This window comes from Zeus faber (assembly GCF_960531495.2).
Source record: "Zeus faber genome assembly, chromosome: 17".
NCBI lineage: Eukaryota > Metazoa > Chordata > Actinopteri > Zeiformes > Zeidae > Zeus > Zeus faber.
Window position 1 is genome coordinate 8,005,465 of NC_137204.1, and position 15,502 is coordinate 8,020,966.

The following is a 15,502-nucleotide window of genomic DNA, read 5'->3' on the forward strand; positions in this document are numbered from 1 at the left end:
GGTTAGCTGCGTCCAACGGAGGAGAAAGGAAAACGGATCAACTGTGTGAATAAGCAACTGTTCAGGGCTTCTCGGAATACAACAATATCAATTGTAGTTCATTCTTGGCTAAACACTAGTATTCCTCCACACTGGTTGGTGACGCTAACGCCGGAATGGAGCGTTAGATCAACCAAATATTATTTCGTTGATCTGCAGTCCATCCCCTGCCACTGCGTCATGCGTAATGACGCGCCACAGAACCTTATGATCCCGAGTGGCACAGCGTAGCGGATTAATACATTCTCCTTGGCGTCATGCGGGCTGGGAACGAATAATCCTCCCGCTGTGAGGGGTGGAGACGGGGGTTACGCGCTGTAACAGTCCCACAAGGCGCAGAGGGCGGCCGGTGCCTCTCCAACGCCACAGAAGGGAGAGCGCACAGGAAAAACCTCCGGTACCGATCACTCTGACAAAACACTCAGTACAGAGTGGGTCGTGGGGGGACGGGAGACATCCCGCAAATAAAACCGGGTGAACCGAACAGATGAAAGACCCAAGAAGCTGCAGTGTAAATGTCTTCCACTGACATTCCTCCGTGCAACGACTTCCTCCGAGTCGTGAGGGGGAGGAAGGAATCCATCGAGAGTTATCGCTCTCGACCCGAAGGAGCTAGTGATGCTTTTAGGCGTAAAAGCCGGGTTAGGGCGTAAAATGGCCGGGCTGCCGTCTCCTTGGATCCTGAGGCATGAAGGAGCCACAGACAGCACAGATAAATCACTCACCCTCAAAGGGGCTTTAACCAGCGAGCGTAAAACCAGCGCAAAGTCCCACCGAGGAGCCAGGGAGTGGCACCGGTCCGTGTCTCCGCACACCTTTTAGGAAGCGTTTCAATAAAGGGCGACTAAACGACGCTGTGTCACCAAAACCTTCGTGACAGGGTGAAGTAGCGGCCGCATAAGTCTTCAATGTGCTGGCAGCCAAATTCCTGTCCACCAACAGCTGGAGGAATAAAAGCACCCGAGGCAGGGGACGTGCCGTGGGATCCAGGTCTTTCCCCGCACACCAGCATTGAAAAGCTGCCCGTTGGCGCCCTGGATAGCGCGCACAACATTTTGGGAGAGACCCAGTCTCTCTAGGTGGTTCAGCGGCCAAGCCGACAGGCGCTGGCCCATCACCGGGTAATCCCCGATCGCTCCCTCCGCTCGGGAGAGAGCGTCTCCGCGCCACGGGAGTTCCCACGGCCAGCCTGCTAACAGCCGCTGCAGGTGTGGTAACCATGACATGACATCTGAATAGCCTCCAGCCGCTCCTCTTGCACTCATGCGAGGAACCGTGGAATCAACGGGACCGGTGGCAAAGCGTAACGGAGCATCATGCACCACGGCCAATGCGCAAACGCCTCGACTCCCAGCGGAGGACCGTCTCGCGGGCTCAGTGAGCACCGTGCGTTTCCGCGTGCGGCAAACAGGTCCACCTCTGCTTCGCCGAACCTGTTCCAAATCAGGGTAACCAACTCTGGATGAAGTGTCCATCAGAACATGCTGCATAAGAACATGCTGATTCTGCAGCAGCGAAGCGTAATGATGGATCACTTTCCACTGTGGGAAGTTCCAGTGCGTTGATGTGAAGAGACATGTTGGCTGCCCCCCCCAACCAACACCTGGGACAGACACGTTCCTCCCCATCCTGAGACTTGTGAGACTTGAGGGGCACTCCCTCTGACAGGACTTGCGGGTTTTTCCAGTGAGCCAGATCGGGGGCCACTGAGGGAGGAGTGGAGATCATGCGTCTCCGCCACGTGGCCCGCTGACATCAAGCCCAGCAGCCGCACGAAGGAGCGAGCTGTCACCGCCCTGTGGGGCGTGACACGGCGGAGAAGGGCTGTCAGTCCCTCCACCTTCTGTTGTGAGAGCTCTCATTTCTCTTCTTCTCCTTCTTTGGGCTGTCCCCGTTAGGGGTCGCCACAGCGGATCATCTGCCTCCAATACCTTCTGTTCTGCGCATCTTCCTCCCTTACACCAACCGCCTGCATGTCCTCCCTCACCACATCCATAAAGCTTCTCTTTGGGCTTCCTCTTTCCCTCTTGCCTGGCAGCTCCATCCTCAGCATCCTTCTCCCAATGTAACTCTCATCTCTCCTACACACGTGTCCAAACCATCTCAATCTGGCCTCTCTCACTTTTCGGTCGAACTTAATTCCACTCCCAGGCACACAACGAGCTGGGAGGAAAGTGGGAGCTCTTCTTCCGGTTTATGGCGAAAACCCAGACTCGAAAGGGGCCTCATCAGTGTCCTCGTCCGCAGCGCCGCTTCCCCCCTGGAGCGAGCCAGCAAAAGCAGGTCACCCAAAGAAAAAAAAGCACTCTTATCCCCGTCCCGTGCAATGGCTGCAGAGCCCCTCCTACATATCTGGAAAGGGCGCGCGGAGCCAGGGAACAACCGAACCGTAGACGTTTGTTCTGGTATTGGATCCCCTGGAATGAGCGCAGGTATGTCCTGTGCTTCGGGATGATGGAGACGTGGAAATACGCGTCTTTCAGGTCTATGGAAGTAAACCAGTTTCCCTGGTGAATACATTACAGCACCTGTCTTATCGCTGCAGTGTGTAACCTCCGCTGATCAGCCTGTCCACCCAGGTGTCCAGTAAACATGCGCGCTGCCGCTCGGGGTAATGCACTGAGAGCGGGCGAGGGTTTATTTAATACGCTGCGGTTGTCATGGGGACGAGCCAAGCCAGGGCACCCGCCGCCGTCGCCCGCGTCGAAGTGTCCACCGGGGCGACATGGGGGTCTCAATCCGAAAGGGTCTGGTGAGCGCATTGCGCACGGACCCTCGGCCGGACCCTGCCGGGGAGGGGTCGCGTGATGGGCGGAAGGCGCTCGTAAACGTGACGTCGGGGGGGGGGGGTCGCTCATTCTCTCGCACGCTGAAGGGCGAGGAGAGGAGACGCCGAGCGCAGGCGGGGGCGCCTGGTGTCCGCTGTCCACACGAGGCTTAACGGCGCTCGTTGGTCCATCACTACACATCTCTGTGTGGCGGCGGAGCTGAAACTTTGGAGCCGTTAATCCGCACTGACTATTAACCGAGGGGTCAACGGCCGCCGGCTCACGCAGTGTGGGGTGTATATATAACAGCTGTGGCTGAGTCAACGGGGACTCCACCGGGGGCGAAAAACGAACAGGAAGACCAACTTCCGCTGCTGACGTGACGTGGGTTCCTGTCGGCCTCGAACGTGCCGCTCGCGGATGTCCGCCATTTTGCCTGCATCTGGGCGCTCTCGGCGCCGCTTGCGGATGTCCGCCATTTTGTCTGCATCTTGGGAGCTGAACAAACCCGCATGGAGCAGGAGCAGGGGCAGCGGGTCCTCCGCGCCGCTAGGTGGCTCTGTCCGCACGGCCCGGGCCCCGGCAGCAGCGGCTGACCGCTCCACGGGCTCCACACACACACACACACACACACGCACGCACGCACACACACACACTCAGGGGGAGAAACGCGTCGTTCCCTCCGCGCGAAGGAGCAATGAGCGGCATCCCGGGCACCGCGGTGGCCCAGATCACCAACCTGTCGGCGGCGGTGAGCAGCGAGCAGCTGCGCACCCTGTTCGGCTTCCTGGGGGACATCGAGGAGCTGCGTCTCTACCCCCCAGAGTGAGTGCGGAGGGCCGCGGCGGGGACGCGAGGCCCGGCCGCGGCGGAACGGGCGGCGTCGCGACCCGCCTCGCCGAACGTTTGTCTGACCGCAACACGTTTTGTCTCGTTTCCCGCAGCAATGCGCCGCTGTCGTTCTCGTCCAAGGTGTGCTACGTCAAGTACCGCGAAGCCGCCAGTGTTGGTGTGGCGCAGCATCTCACCAACACTGTGTTTATTGACAGAGCTCTGATCGTGGTTCCCTGCGCCGAAGGTGAGTGGACCCTGGCTCACACGGCACCGTCCCGGGGAAAGCCGTTCAATTCAATGGGGCCTAATAATGCAGAATTCTGGGTTGTTGTTGTTGTTGTTGTTGTTGTTGTTGTTGTTGTGTTCCCCCACCCCCCGCCCCCACGTCCGAAACACGCAATTTTGTCTGATGAGAATTTGGTTTTAAGTCTCCCTCTCTCTCCCCCCCTCTCTCTCTCTCGTTCTCTCTCTCTCTCTCTTCCCCACTGTCCTCTTACACAGTTGCAATCGTGACAGTGCCACATTAACACAGTGGCACATTATCTATGACACACCCACGCACTGGCGACTTTGCTTTGTAGGTGCTTTCACTAATAGAAAAAGCTTCCCCAGGTATTCCATGACTTTCCAGGGTTTAAGGCAAATGGCATCACATGTAGGCTTTCCCAACTTTAAACCAAAAAAAAACAAAAACCAACAACATCAATGTTTTTCTCTGTTTGTTTTTGTGTTTTTCATTAAGAGGTGACCAGTCACTTGAAGGAAATGGTAAAAAAAAAAAAAAGTATGCAATTCAGATAACTTAATCTCTCTTCTTCCTCCTCCTTTTTTTAAATATTTTTATTTTTTGTTTTGGTTAAAAGTCCCCCCCCCCCCTTCTGTGGTGTTGATCCCATGTAACCCGTTTAAAACATGATGCTGATGTCCAAGTGACTTGGTGCTGGATGGCTACTGAGTTTATTAATTTGGTTTTGTATGTTTTTTTCTGTGTGATTATGTGTGCATATCAGATGACTAGACTGGCCCAGCTGTTACACTACACTAGCCTGAATCAGGCATTGTTTTCCAAGCCTCTATCCCTGATGGGGCCAGCGCAGCCTTCAAGGGGGGAATACTGACCCGGAGAATAGCCCGCTGAACCTTCCAAGATGGACACCTTGTCTCTTTATTTTCCTTTATTTATTTTGGTTTCATACTTTCCCATGTTGTTCACTCTCTGCTGTCTCTATCTAGAATATTCCCTACTGCCTATTTCTAGCTTTTTTTTTAATTTATTTTTTTAATAATTGGTATTTTGGTTTGTTGTTTTTTTATTTTTATTTTTTATTTTTTTTTTTCTGTCCAACCCCCCAACCCCCTCTCTCTACTTCTGCAGCCGCGACTTGTGTGTGGTTGAATTCGGCGCAGCACCGCTGGGGATGTGTCACACCGGAAGATGACTGACCCTTAATTCTCTTTGTCTCCCACCAATGTATTTAGTGGCTAGTCGCCCATATGAGTCAGTGAGACCCAACCCAAAAGTTTTACCTCGGTTTAGAGCGATGTCTTTTTAAGTCGCGCTCACACTTTGCTGTCGTATGTATTTAAGGTTTATTTAAATGACAAATCCATTAGTTTTCCATACTGGATTTAAAGCAGTGGTATTCAAACTTTTATTTCCCTTGCCGGGGCAGAATGATTCGCAACCAATGAAAAATAATAATCAAAATAAATTAAAAGATGAGCAAATTGGGTTATTATCGATGAACTAATGAAAGAACAATTATGACACTGAACTTGAACGTAACATCCGTTCAAATTTGATTATACAATATTAATCAACAATTATGCTAATAGAAACTTTATGTAGACATATTTGATGACATTTAATTTGTCATGTCAAATGGGAGGGCCGACACAGTTTGAATATCACTAGTTTAAAGTCAGCGTTCACAACAGTGTAAAAGTACATTTAATTGAATGAGAAAAGTCATGACGCAGGGATTATTTGCTTTTTGTTGTATCCGTGGAAATTGCCTTCCACTGGGAAACTACAGAAAGCATTAGAGCCAAAATATGCTATTGCATTCCTACTCAGCGACTACACAAGTTTCTCTTTTTTCTTAGTCCGGTGAAGAGTCTTAATTTAACGATAGCAGCAAAATCAAAGTGTCCAGCTCTCCTCCTGACCCCTCAGCAAGCAGATGACAGTTCACCTATTTATTTTATTTTTTTACACTTACAATAGAAAAAGCAAACCGTAAAGTCAGTTGTTCTTTGGCTTTGAAGTCTTGGCTAACCTCTCCTACCGTTTCTTAAAATTGTTGTTCTTCTCTGTATTTGATGTCCTATGTGCTATTAGTGACGCAGCCGTTGGGGTTGTCTTGTGTCTTGCACAACTTTCCAACACTGCGAAAACCCCCTCCCCCCACGGAAAAGCGTCCATGCTTGATATCGTACGGTTCTTGACCAATATGTTTCCAGTACAGGTGACATCATACATACAAAGTGTTGACTCATTCTCTGTATTTTCTTTTTCATTTTTTTTTTATATATAATGAAAAGAGACAAAGGACAAAAAAAAAAATCAGTGTTAAGATTTTCTTTTTGTTGAAATTGACAATAATGCTTAAAATGTGAGATTAATGTAGTGACAGCACAGTAAGGATGATCGCTCTTCAGTTAACCTTGGCTAATCACTCGTCGTATTAAGGAAGTGTATGCTCTCTTTCTCTCTAGAGTACAGTGGGCTTTTTTTTTTTTTTTTTTTTGCTTTTTTTTTTGTGCATAGAGGATACGGAGGGAAGCCTGCCCGCGCTAACGCTTGGCTCCGTCTTACAGGGAAGATCCCGGAAGAGGCCAAGGCTTTGTCGCTCTTGGCACCCACTGCTCCGGCTCCAGCTGCCACGCCCGTGTCCGTGCCCATGACCGTGCCCATGACTAATGTGATGCCCGGCGGGGGACTGTTGCCGATTCCTACCCCCAGTCCCGTTCAGAATGTGAGCTCCTTATTGCATTTTTTTTCCATTTGCTATTCATTGTCCAGATATATGACAATGTCCAAGGTATGGACATTGAACATTGTCTGTCCATATATTGTTATGTTTTGTATATTCTTTGTGTATATTTATTTTTATTTTGTCCATGTATTGCCACAGCAGCTCAACCTTCCAGTCGTCAATCGGGTCTCGGCAAGCGTGGAGCAGTCGCCGTCCGTGGCCGCTCAGCCACCGCTGATGGGCAACGTGGATCCCTCCAAAATAAACGAGATCAGGAGGACGGTGTATGTCGGCAACCTGAACTCACAGGTAGCAACAACATAATAAATACTCATCGCATTCCATTCCATTTCGAATTCCATTCAAAATGTATTCAAAATAAATGGGAATAAGCTTTTGTGTTGCAAGATCAAAATTGCAAGGTTGCACAAATTCATGTAATTCACCAGTTCCAGCCAAAATAGCATCTTTGTTGATCAGAACAAGCTTCAATTTGAAACTGATTATCTTCTATTACCGACTATTTGTGGTGATGAAAGTTCTAATCACTGAAATATATATATTTTTTAATTCAGTCCTTGAAAAGTCACTCAGTAAAAACGAGTCGTTCTTTGTTTGTTTGATTCTGTCGGGTTTATTGCACTGTGAGCGAGGGACGACTTTGGATGAGTGTGCTGAATTAAGAAAGAGTTTCTTTTTTTTGTGAATTTAAGATTCACTTTTTTCCCCCCAAATTTATATATATATATATATATATATTTTTTTTTTATTTTTTATTTTTTTTTACCAGAACGATGCCCGACTTCCGAGTCATTTAAGAGTTGTTTCGCTACGATGGAATCGTTCGCAAGTCACTGTTAGTCGGCCATAACATTAATCACAGTTCAACACGTTTTTGCGGTTAACAGAATAGCGGTGTGCTGTAGAAGTTAAAAGATTGGGAAACACTGATCCCACCATCTCACTATCTGTTAAGTTGGCTTCATTTCAGATAGCCACTCTTGCCGCCAAGTGACATTTAACATTTCCACCACTCCTCTGTCCACAGACCACCACGGCAGAGCAGCTACTGGAGTTCTTCAAGCAGGTCGGAGACGTCAAGTTTGTGCGCATGGCCGGAGACGAGACTCAGCCCACGCGATTCGCTTTCGTGGAGTTCGTGGACCAGGAGTCGGTGTCCAGAGCGCTGGCGTTCAACGGTGTCATGTTTGGCGATAGACCCTTAAAGTGTGCCTTCCTTCCTTTCTTTCCCACATCTTGTGAATTAAGAGGAATTAGCTGTATAGTCCAGGTCGGAAAAGTGAAAGTCTTCCCCCAGTATTTTCAGACAACCAGCATTCTGATTCTGATTCTTAAATTTGGAACCTGGAATTGTCCAAGACTTTATTAAGAATAGCATAAGTCACAGCAACACGCATTCTAAGTGAAGTAATTGTACGTTTGTTATGTTTTTCAGGATTAACCATTCCAACAATGCCATCGTTAAACCCCCTGAACTAACACCGCAGGCGGCGGCCAAGGAGCTTGAGAGCGTCATGAAGAGGGTGCGAGAAGCCCAGTCCACCATCGCAGCCGCCATAGAACCAGGTAGCACATCCGGGCAACTCTTTCTGGCGAGGATCAGGCTTTTTATCTATTTTTTTTTGTTTGTTCGTTTGGGATCTTGATTGTTTTCTTTGTCTTTTTAGCGGAGGAAAAGCACCGCTCGTCGAGTCGGACAAGGCGGCCGCGCCACTCCCGCTCGCGCTCCAAGACTCATCGGAAAAGATCCCGTTCGAGACAAAGGTCTGGATCTTTCGCTCCGCTCGATGGCCCGTGCGATGTACAGAGTGCTTACTGCGTTCCCTCTCTGCAGGAGGAAGCCCTCTCCCAGCGTGCGGACCGCCCATTCCCACGACCCCAGAGGTGGCCACAGGAGGCGCTCTCGTTCCCGAGACAAACGACGCAGCCGCTCCAGGTAGGGCAGCGACAGTGCAATGTTCAAGAGGCCAGTTTTGTGTAATTACCCAAAAGTTCAAGTTGAACTTAAACTGCATATTATTAATATGTATAAATATTAGGGCCTGACCAATGTATTGGTAGGCTGATAAGATCGGCTGATGTTTGGTTTCCGAAGAACTATCGGTATCGGTTGAAATTTTACAGATAAAGTGCCGATAAAGGTTATACCATACCAATGGTTTTACCATGCATGAACGGATTTGAAACCACAAGTAGAAGTGAAGTTCTTGTTACTTTCTGTTGCTTAAGTAAATCTTGAATAAAATATTTTTTTTTCTGTTGACATTACATTTTTAGAGATGAAGAAATGTAATCTTGGAGAATATTAAACTACCATTAAAGGATTGTCAGTGTTGAGAGTGAGCTGGCTGAGACTGCGGAGATAGACCTACTATAACATTATATTCATCCCCGCTGGGGCTTTAACTCTAAAATGTTCATTTTGACATTTCTGACTCACCCAATCAGTAAGTCAGTGGAAAACATCTGTGATTGTGTCCACACACATGGAGTTGGCTTGCAGCTCCAAAGCAACACCAGTTCATTGTATAGAGAAGTAATAAATTAAATACTATTTATTTTTGATTTGTTAAATACATGTGTGCATTCTATGCCAAAAAGGACACTGGACAGAGTGCCAGTGCTTTTTTTTTTATGATGATCATTTTGTTCAATAAAGCAGTGTTTTCCTAAAACCAGTGGTTTCCATTTATTTTCTGACAAAAGATGAAAAATATCGAAATAAAAGTATTGGCAGATAATATCGGTTATCGTTTTTTTTTTTTGCCTCTTAAAATCGGTGCCTGTGACAAAATTACATTTCAGTCAGGCCCCAAATATTATGTATATAATATGCAGTTTGTATCCCTAGCTTGATTTCTTCTGCTCAAGTTGACCAAAAACCTATTTGGGTTATGCGTTCACATTTGTTTTACACAATTATAAGTACATGTTTTTAAAATTCCTGCAATTGCACTTTACTTTGGACTTCCACTTTTATTTAGGTTCACTTTTACGCAGTGACCAGTGAGAGTTGCCTAATTTAGGGTTTTAGTTTCCTGAAAACTATTTGGGGACATTTGGTGATTAAGTTGCAATCAAATCGATTTAATTTAAACCCATATCTATCTTCTGTCTATAATTCTAGGCATCTCTGTCCGTCTGTATGTATGTATGTATGTATGTATCTATGTATGTTCTATATCCTTCAATTATCTCGACACCCGTTGATCTGATCTACTGTCACTTCAGCACCGGGCGCGTGACCCTCAATGACACTGACGCGCGAGAGTAGGACACCCCAATTTTGAGCGGTCATGTACTCGTCCTCTTAAAGGAAAACGTCATATTTAATCGCATGACTAAAGTTTGGCGCTTCAACTTGTTCCCAGGGGCCACAGGAGGAAGAGTAGGGGTCGGTCAAGAAGTCCTGCCAGGAAAGTGAGATCTCCCTCTCCCAAGAAGTAAGACTCTCCTTCCCCGTTACACTGATGCCATGATAGATACATCATCTGCTACAGGCGTAGTTCGCTCGCTCTCAGTCAAGTTCTATGATCATTGGCGACGCTACAAGGCCGAGCCGATGTGAAACAGAACTTCCTCATGGGAGTTGATTTCACAAACGTACTGACCTCCTCCACCAACGCTGTTTTATTCAAAGCAAAGTAAGATAAATTGATATATTTAAATGTCCCTGGAAATTGTGAATGTATAATTACATTAAATTAAAAAAGATGTATGCAAAATTAATAATAGCACATTTTCCTGTCAAGCTATTAGTCTTTATATTATAAAAATGTAGCAGTAGCAAATTGAAAATTATGACTTTTCCAGAAAACACATTTATCAATGCTGTTTGTACAAATATACATATAATATGTAAGTATGTAATATAACGTAATTATATAATATTATATAATAATATGCCTTAAATAATAATATTAGTAGATGGCAATGAGATTGTCTGTCTGTCCGACGCGATCGCAGGGTCTATTTGAAGCCTTCTATTAATCGTGAAGCATTATTTATTTATCTGTTCTTAACAACATTGTTGTTGTTGTAGTAGTAGTAGTAGTAGTAGTAGTAGTGAATTAAAATTAAGTGATGAGAAAGTATCATGAATTGACAAATGTTTATTTATTGACAGGCAACATGTGCAACATTCCACTCTCTCTCTTAGAGAGAGTACTTAAAAATAGCAGCTTAAAGCTTAACAATATAGCTTTCCTGTGGAATAAAATTGTATACAATGTGAATAAACACTAAACACACCAAGTTAAAACAATAAATTACATATACTAAGGCAACAAAAATCAAATACAGGGCCTCCAATTTACTCCAACTTTAAAAACTGCAACAATAAAGGAGAGAGAGACTCGTGCTGCTTGTGTGAGAGCAAGAAAGCAGCTTTTATTGTCCTGGATAAAAAAAACAAGCGGTTGTCCGCTTCGTGGGGGAACTGGCTACGATGGGTGAAGCTAATACTCTGCAGCCTGGCCCACCGGGGCCCATCCAGGTTCGTCCAAAAAAATAAAAAGTTTTGGTGTGTTTTTATTACGATTATTTTTATTTTTAAAATTATACTTCATTATTTACACTTATTAAAAGAAAGACAAAATCACTGTGCAAAAACAAAATCACATAATATCCAATATAACTCCAGCTCATTAAGGCAGCAGCAGAGATATTTCTATTCATACCTTCATGTGCGCTGTACTTATGTTACTCCAAGTCATGTGCACGGATGTTGACACTGAGTCATTTCACTTGTTTGGGTTTGACCTCAGAGGGAAGAAAGACAAGAGGAGAGAGCGCAGCCGGGACAGGAAGCAGCGCTCCACGTCCCGCAAGAGGAGCCACAAAGACCAGGACAAGAGCCGCAAAGACAAGACGCTAAAGGTGACTGATATATATTAATATAGTCCTGACACGCCAAAAAAAACCTTGGCATCAACAGGAGTTAGATGAGAGGGAACAAAAGTCAATCTAAAAATAAATGTACACGTACACAACCTGACCAAGTTGCATTTTACATTTAACTGTATTTTGAAAATCTTAAAGCTTATCCTCTTAACACACACAATAGAGAATGGAGGTGAAACTATATATACCCTATAATATAAGTCTTTAGTTTATTTTAAGTTAATTGATACTGTAGCCCTTCACAAATTGATGTCACCATATGAATTAAACCTCAAATGAAAGTATGGAATGACTTTAACTAGGACTGGGTGATAGGGCCAACGTCTTCGATCCCGATAGAGCTCATTTATTCTCTCCATCCCGATATATTTTGCAATATAACACCTTTCCTGTATATACAATTAATAAAAAGTTAAAATAAAGAAAATTGTGCAGAAAAGACTTGTCTGGCCTCTCAAGTTCACAGCAAAATGAGGTCAACCTTCCTTCACAGAAACGTTGAACTAACTGACGTGGCTCCCACGGGGGGAGAAAGATATTTTGATTGGTCATATAATATTTTTGTCCATACCGCCCGGCGCTACTTAGCATATATATCTTCATGTTGCATAGCCCTCGCTTCAACAATGCTCCCAAAAATAGAATGAATAATACCTAAAACCGTGTGGTCATTGCACACAAGCTGAGAAAAGTCATTCAAATATTAGATGGCAAAAGGTGATATTTGGCAAATGACCTTGTCCACTTGACTCAAAGTAGAACTGATCAGTTACTGGCTGCACATGTTTGCATACACAACCCACTTATGTTGCCAAATTGACGTCATGGCTACGCTACGCTACAAAATACAAACACATATTTGCACACATTTTGATGGGGGTCTCCACCTAAGGGACACAGATCGTCACAATGTCCACGGTGTTTAACGTACAGCAGAAGAGACCGGTGGTCTGACCCCGGAGGTCTGACCCCGGAGGTCTGACCCCGGAGGTCTGACCCCGGTGGTCTGACCCCGGTGGTCTGACCCCGGTGGTCTGACTCCGGTGGTCTGACCCCCGTTCCTGTCCTTTCAGGTGCAAAGGGATTACGAGCGGGAGGAAAAGGAAGACGCCGAGAGCGACGGGCCACGCTCGGCCGCGGCCGGCGAGGAGACAGAGGTGCCCCGCTCGCGACACAACGGCAGCTGCAGAACGCCGGCGGAGGACCAGGTCTCCACCGGCGTCGCCAAGCAAATGTTACGATAAGTCCAATTAGAGAGGTCTGCTTTCACACCCGCTCAGACAAAACCGCGCACGTGTGTGTAAAATAAATACTAACACGCGTGCGTCCATGGTCCCACCGACTCACACACCCCGCAAAAATCTTTTTCATCATCATCCCTTCATCTAGTTTTAACAAATTGGATTTAATTCTTTCTTCTTCTAGTTCCCAATTGTGTTTACATTAAATATCTTTTTTTTTCCCTTTTTTCTTTTTTTTTTTTTTTTTGAACGACCTAATAAACATAATAGTATTTGTCGAGGCCTAAGAGTGTTTTAATAACATCGTTTTTTGACCTACACTTGGCTAAGAAGATGATTTTCTAGATTTTTTTCTTTGATTTTCTTTTAAAATCGTTATTAACATTAGGATTTCCAGACTTTGCGCTCCATAATCTGATTCCCTCTCAACGATTTGGCTTCTTCGCCAGCAAATTCTCCTGTAACACCCCTTAAATTGCCAAACTATTTAATAGCAAACTTATATTTGTTGCGGTGTGCGTCCGGTGTGACTTTGCGAGCCAATTTTCCCTGAGTAGAGTTCTGTTTCACAACCTACCAACCACAAACAAGACGAACAGGAAGCAACGACGCACATTATCTACCTGTTAAGAGTTTTAGGGCCACAAAAAAAAAAAAAAAAAGCCAAGATGTCAACCACAGACCCCTCCAAGATAATCTGGTGATTAGAGAAAAATACCACGATTTCTAAAAACCTAAAACGATCCACGTGAATCTCACAAAAAAAAAACATTTATTTGGATAAAGGGAGAACTCTCCGTAGCTGCCTGGAGGTGTGCCGCAGGGGAAAAGCTCAGCTGCCGTTGGCCCATCCTGTTCTTGGCCGGCAGCTTCAGGACCTGTCATGGCGTAGTCTCCATTTAGTTGTCTTTTTTTTCTGTGCGCTGCTGCCTTTGCTGTAATTGGGCAAACGTGGGTCACCCATGTAAAATGTTTGACGTAAAACTACTGTAATTCTAAGAGAATGTAGACACACTTTGATTCTTGTGTTTGGAATTGAGAATTTTTATTATTATTATTATTATTATTATTATTATTATTATCATCATTATAAGCAAAGAATCCTAATCATGTGCACCATTTTTTAAATATATGTTCCTATAAGTAGTACATTTTATTTTGCACTCGCTTGTGAAACATTCGTTCTCGGTAGGTTTCAACTCTGGATGCCACATTTTTACTCGGCCGCCATGTTCCTTATTCTGAAAGCAAAGCAACACGGGCCTATAATGTAAAATGCTTGAAGATAATATATTTGGTAATAACGGGTCTATTTTAAGTGTGAACTCTAAAAATAATGCTACAAACTGGGGGAGATGGTGTGGAAATAACCATAAAGTGCCTGGACTCAGATTGTACACACGCTATCTGTATAATACATGTTTAGGCAAAACCCAGATACTGACGTTGTCGGAAGTATTGTGAGTCCAATTGGCGGAATAGAAATGGAATATCTACAAAAGCGTGCAGGTTTTTTTTTTAACCATTTTTAATAATTTTTTTATTTGATCCTTTTTTTGTTTTGTTTTGTTTTTTTACTTATGGTTTTCCTCCCTAACTGTTCGGTGTTGATAAGTCCAGTATTAGGCAATGAGGTTAAAAAAAAACAAAACAAGACATAAAAATAAACCTCAACACAATTTGTATCTACAATTTGGTTCCTGTCAATTTTCCTTCTACAGTTGATATAATAATAGTAAAAAACCCTGAGGTTGTGGAATGAATGGGCCTCTTGTAACGTGAACTTATTATTTTTTTTATCATGTCTAACAAGCCAGAAGTTTGCATAATCTGGAGGTGGTTAATAACTTGTTTTTATGTTTGGTTTAATAAAAAAATAAAAAATAATGGTATTTCTAAAACAAATTTACATACATAACGGTGTGAATAATTTTATTTTTTATAAATATTCAGAACTATTGTGTGCTAACTCCTACGATGAAAGAAGCGGCCTCTGGGACTCAGGCGTTTGAGGTTCGGCCGCGCTGTTGTCGAAGAGCTTGGATATATGTGGTGGATCTTCCTTGGTTCATTTAGATATCTGTGCATATGTAACCCCCCCCCCCAACCCCCCCCCCACCCCGAAAAAAGAAGATACCAAATAAAGAAACTTTTCAACTGAGTTAACTTCTTCTGTTTGAGTGTGTGATGTAGGAAGCCTTTTAGAGGAGGAGGTTACATTCAGATATGCAGATGTTTCACTACACTGGGCGGCACAAGGGATTTGCACATCACATACACACAAAATGGTATCACTGGCGTGACGGAATCTTCCGTTCATTTATTCCACATATCTTGGGTATCTTCAACAATTTGTTAAATTCACCCTTTCTTTTAATCGGAAATATTAAACTTGATTGCCAATAGAAGATGGCAAAGACCTAAATGACTGTATAGATGTTAAAACATTAGCTCCAGCGAATCTCGGTGGATAGCATATAACCCCACAGAGGTTGAGTTTCCTGCATTAAACAGGTGAAAAAGACACAAAACTAAGAATTGGAAAAACTTTCCCTATCTTTTGGTAAAACTAGCTTCAAGCTTTCTCAGTGTTTGTGCACATACATTTGGGTCTCTGACGGACCTAACAACACACAAACCGTGAAATAAGACAACCCCCGTCTTGTTTGTTTTTTGTGAGCTGTTATGTTTTTAGAAAACGAGCCGTTCAGATGTGTGT

The 15,502-nt window shown here is 44.7% G+C and overlaps 1 protein-coding gene across 3 annotated transcripts; it reads left to right on the top strand.

Annotated features, from left to right (window-relative positions):
* Window positions 1-3,460: 3,460 nt before the first annotated feature.
* On the top strand, window positions 3,461-14,927 carry srek1 (splicing regulatory glutamine/lysine-rich protein 1). 3 transcript variants are annotated; one of them, XM_080017937.1, is made up of 11 exons: window positions 3,461-3,632; window positions 3,752-3,885; window positions 6,462-6,619; window positions 6,779-6,928; window positions 7,668-7,846; window positions 8,076-8,206; window positions 8,308-8,404; window positions 8,475-8,576; window positions 10,012-10,083; window positions 11,407-11,518; window positions 12,616-14,927. In XM_080017937.1, exons 1-11 carry the CDS (start codon window positions 3,505-3,507, stop codon window positions 12,784-12,786), a joined length of 1,434 nt encoding a protein of 477 aa, XP_079874063.1. In that variant the 5' UTR covers window positions 3,461-3,504; the 3' UTR covers window positions 12,787-14,927. The 3 variants fall into 3 exon arrangements, with proteins under 3 accessions (XP_079874063.1, XP_079874064.1, XP_079874065.1); XM_080017938.1 differs by having other exon boundaries at window positions 6,782-6,928; XM_080017939.1 differs by lacking the exons at window positions 3,461-3,632; window positions 3,752-3,885 and adding exons at window positions 4,174-4,253; window positions 4,384-4,409 and having other exon boundaries at window positions 4,652-6,619.
* The last annotated feature ends 575 nt before the right edge of the window (window positions 14,928-15,502 follow it).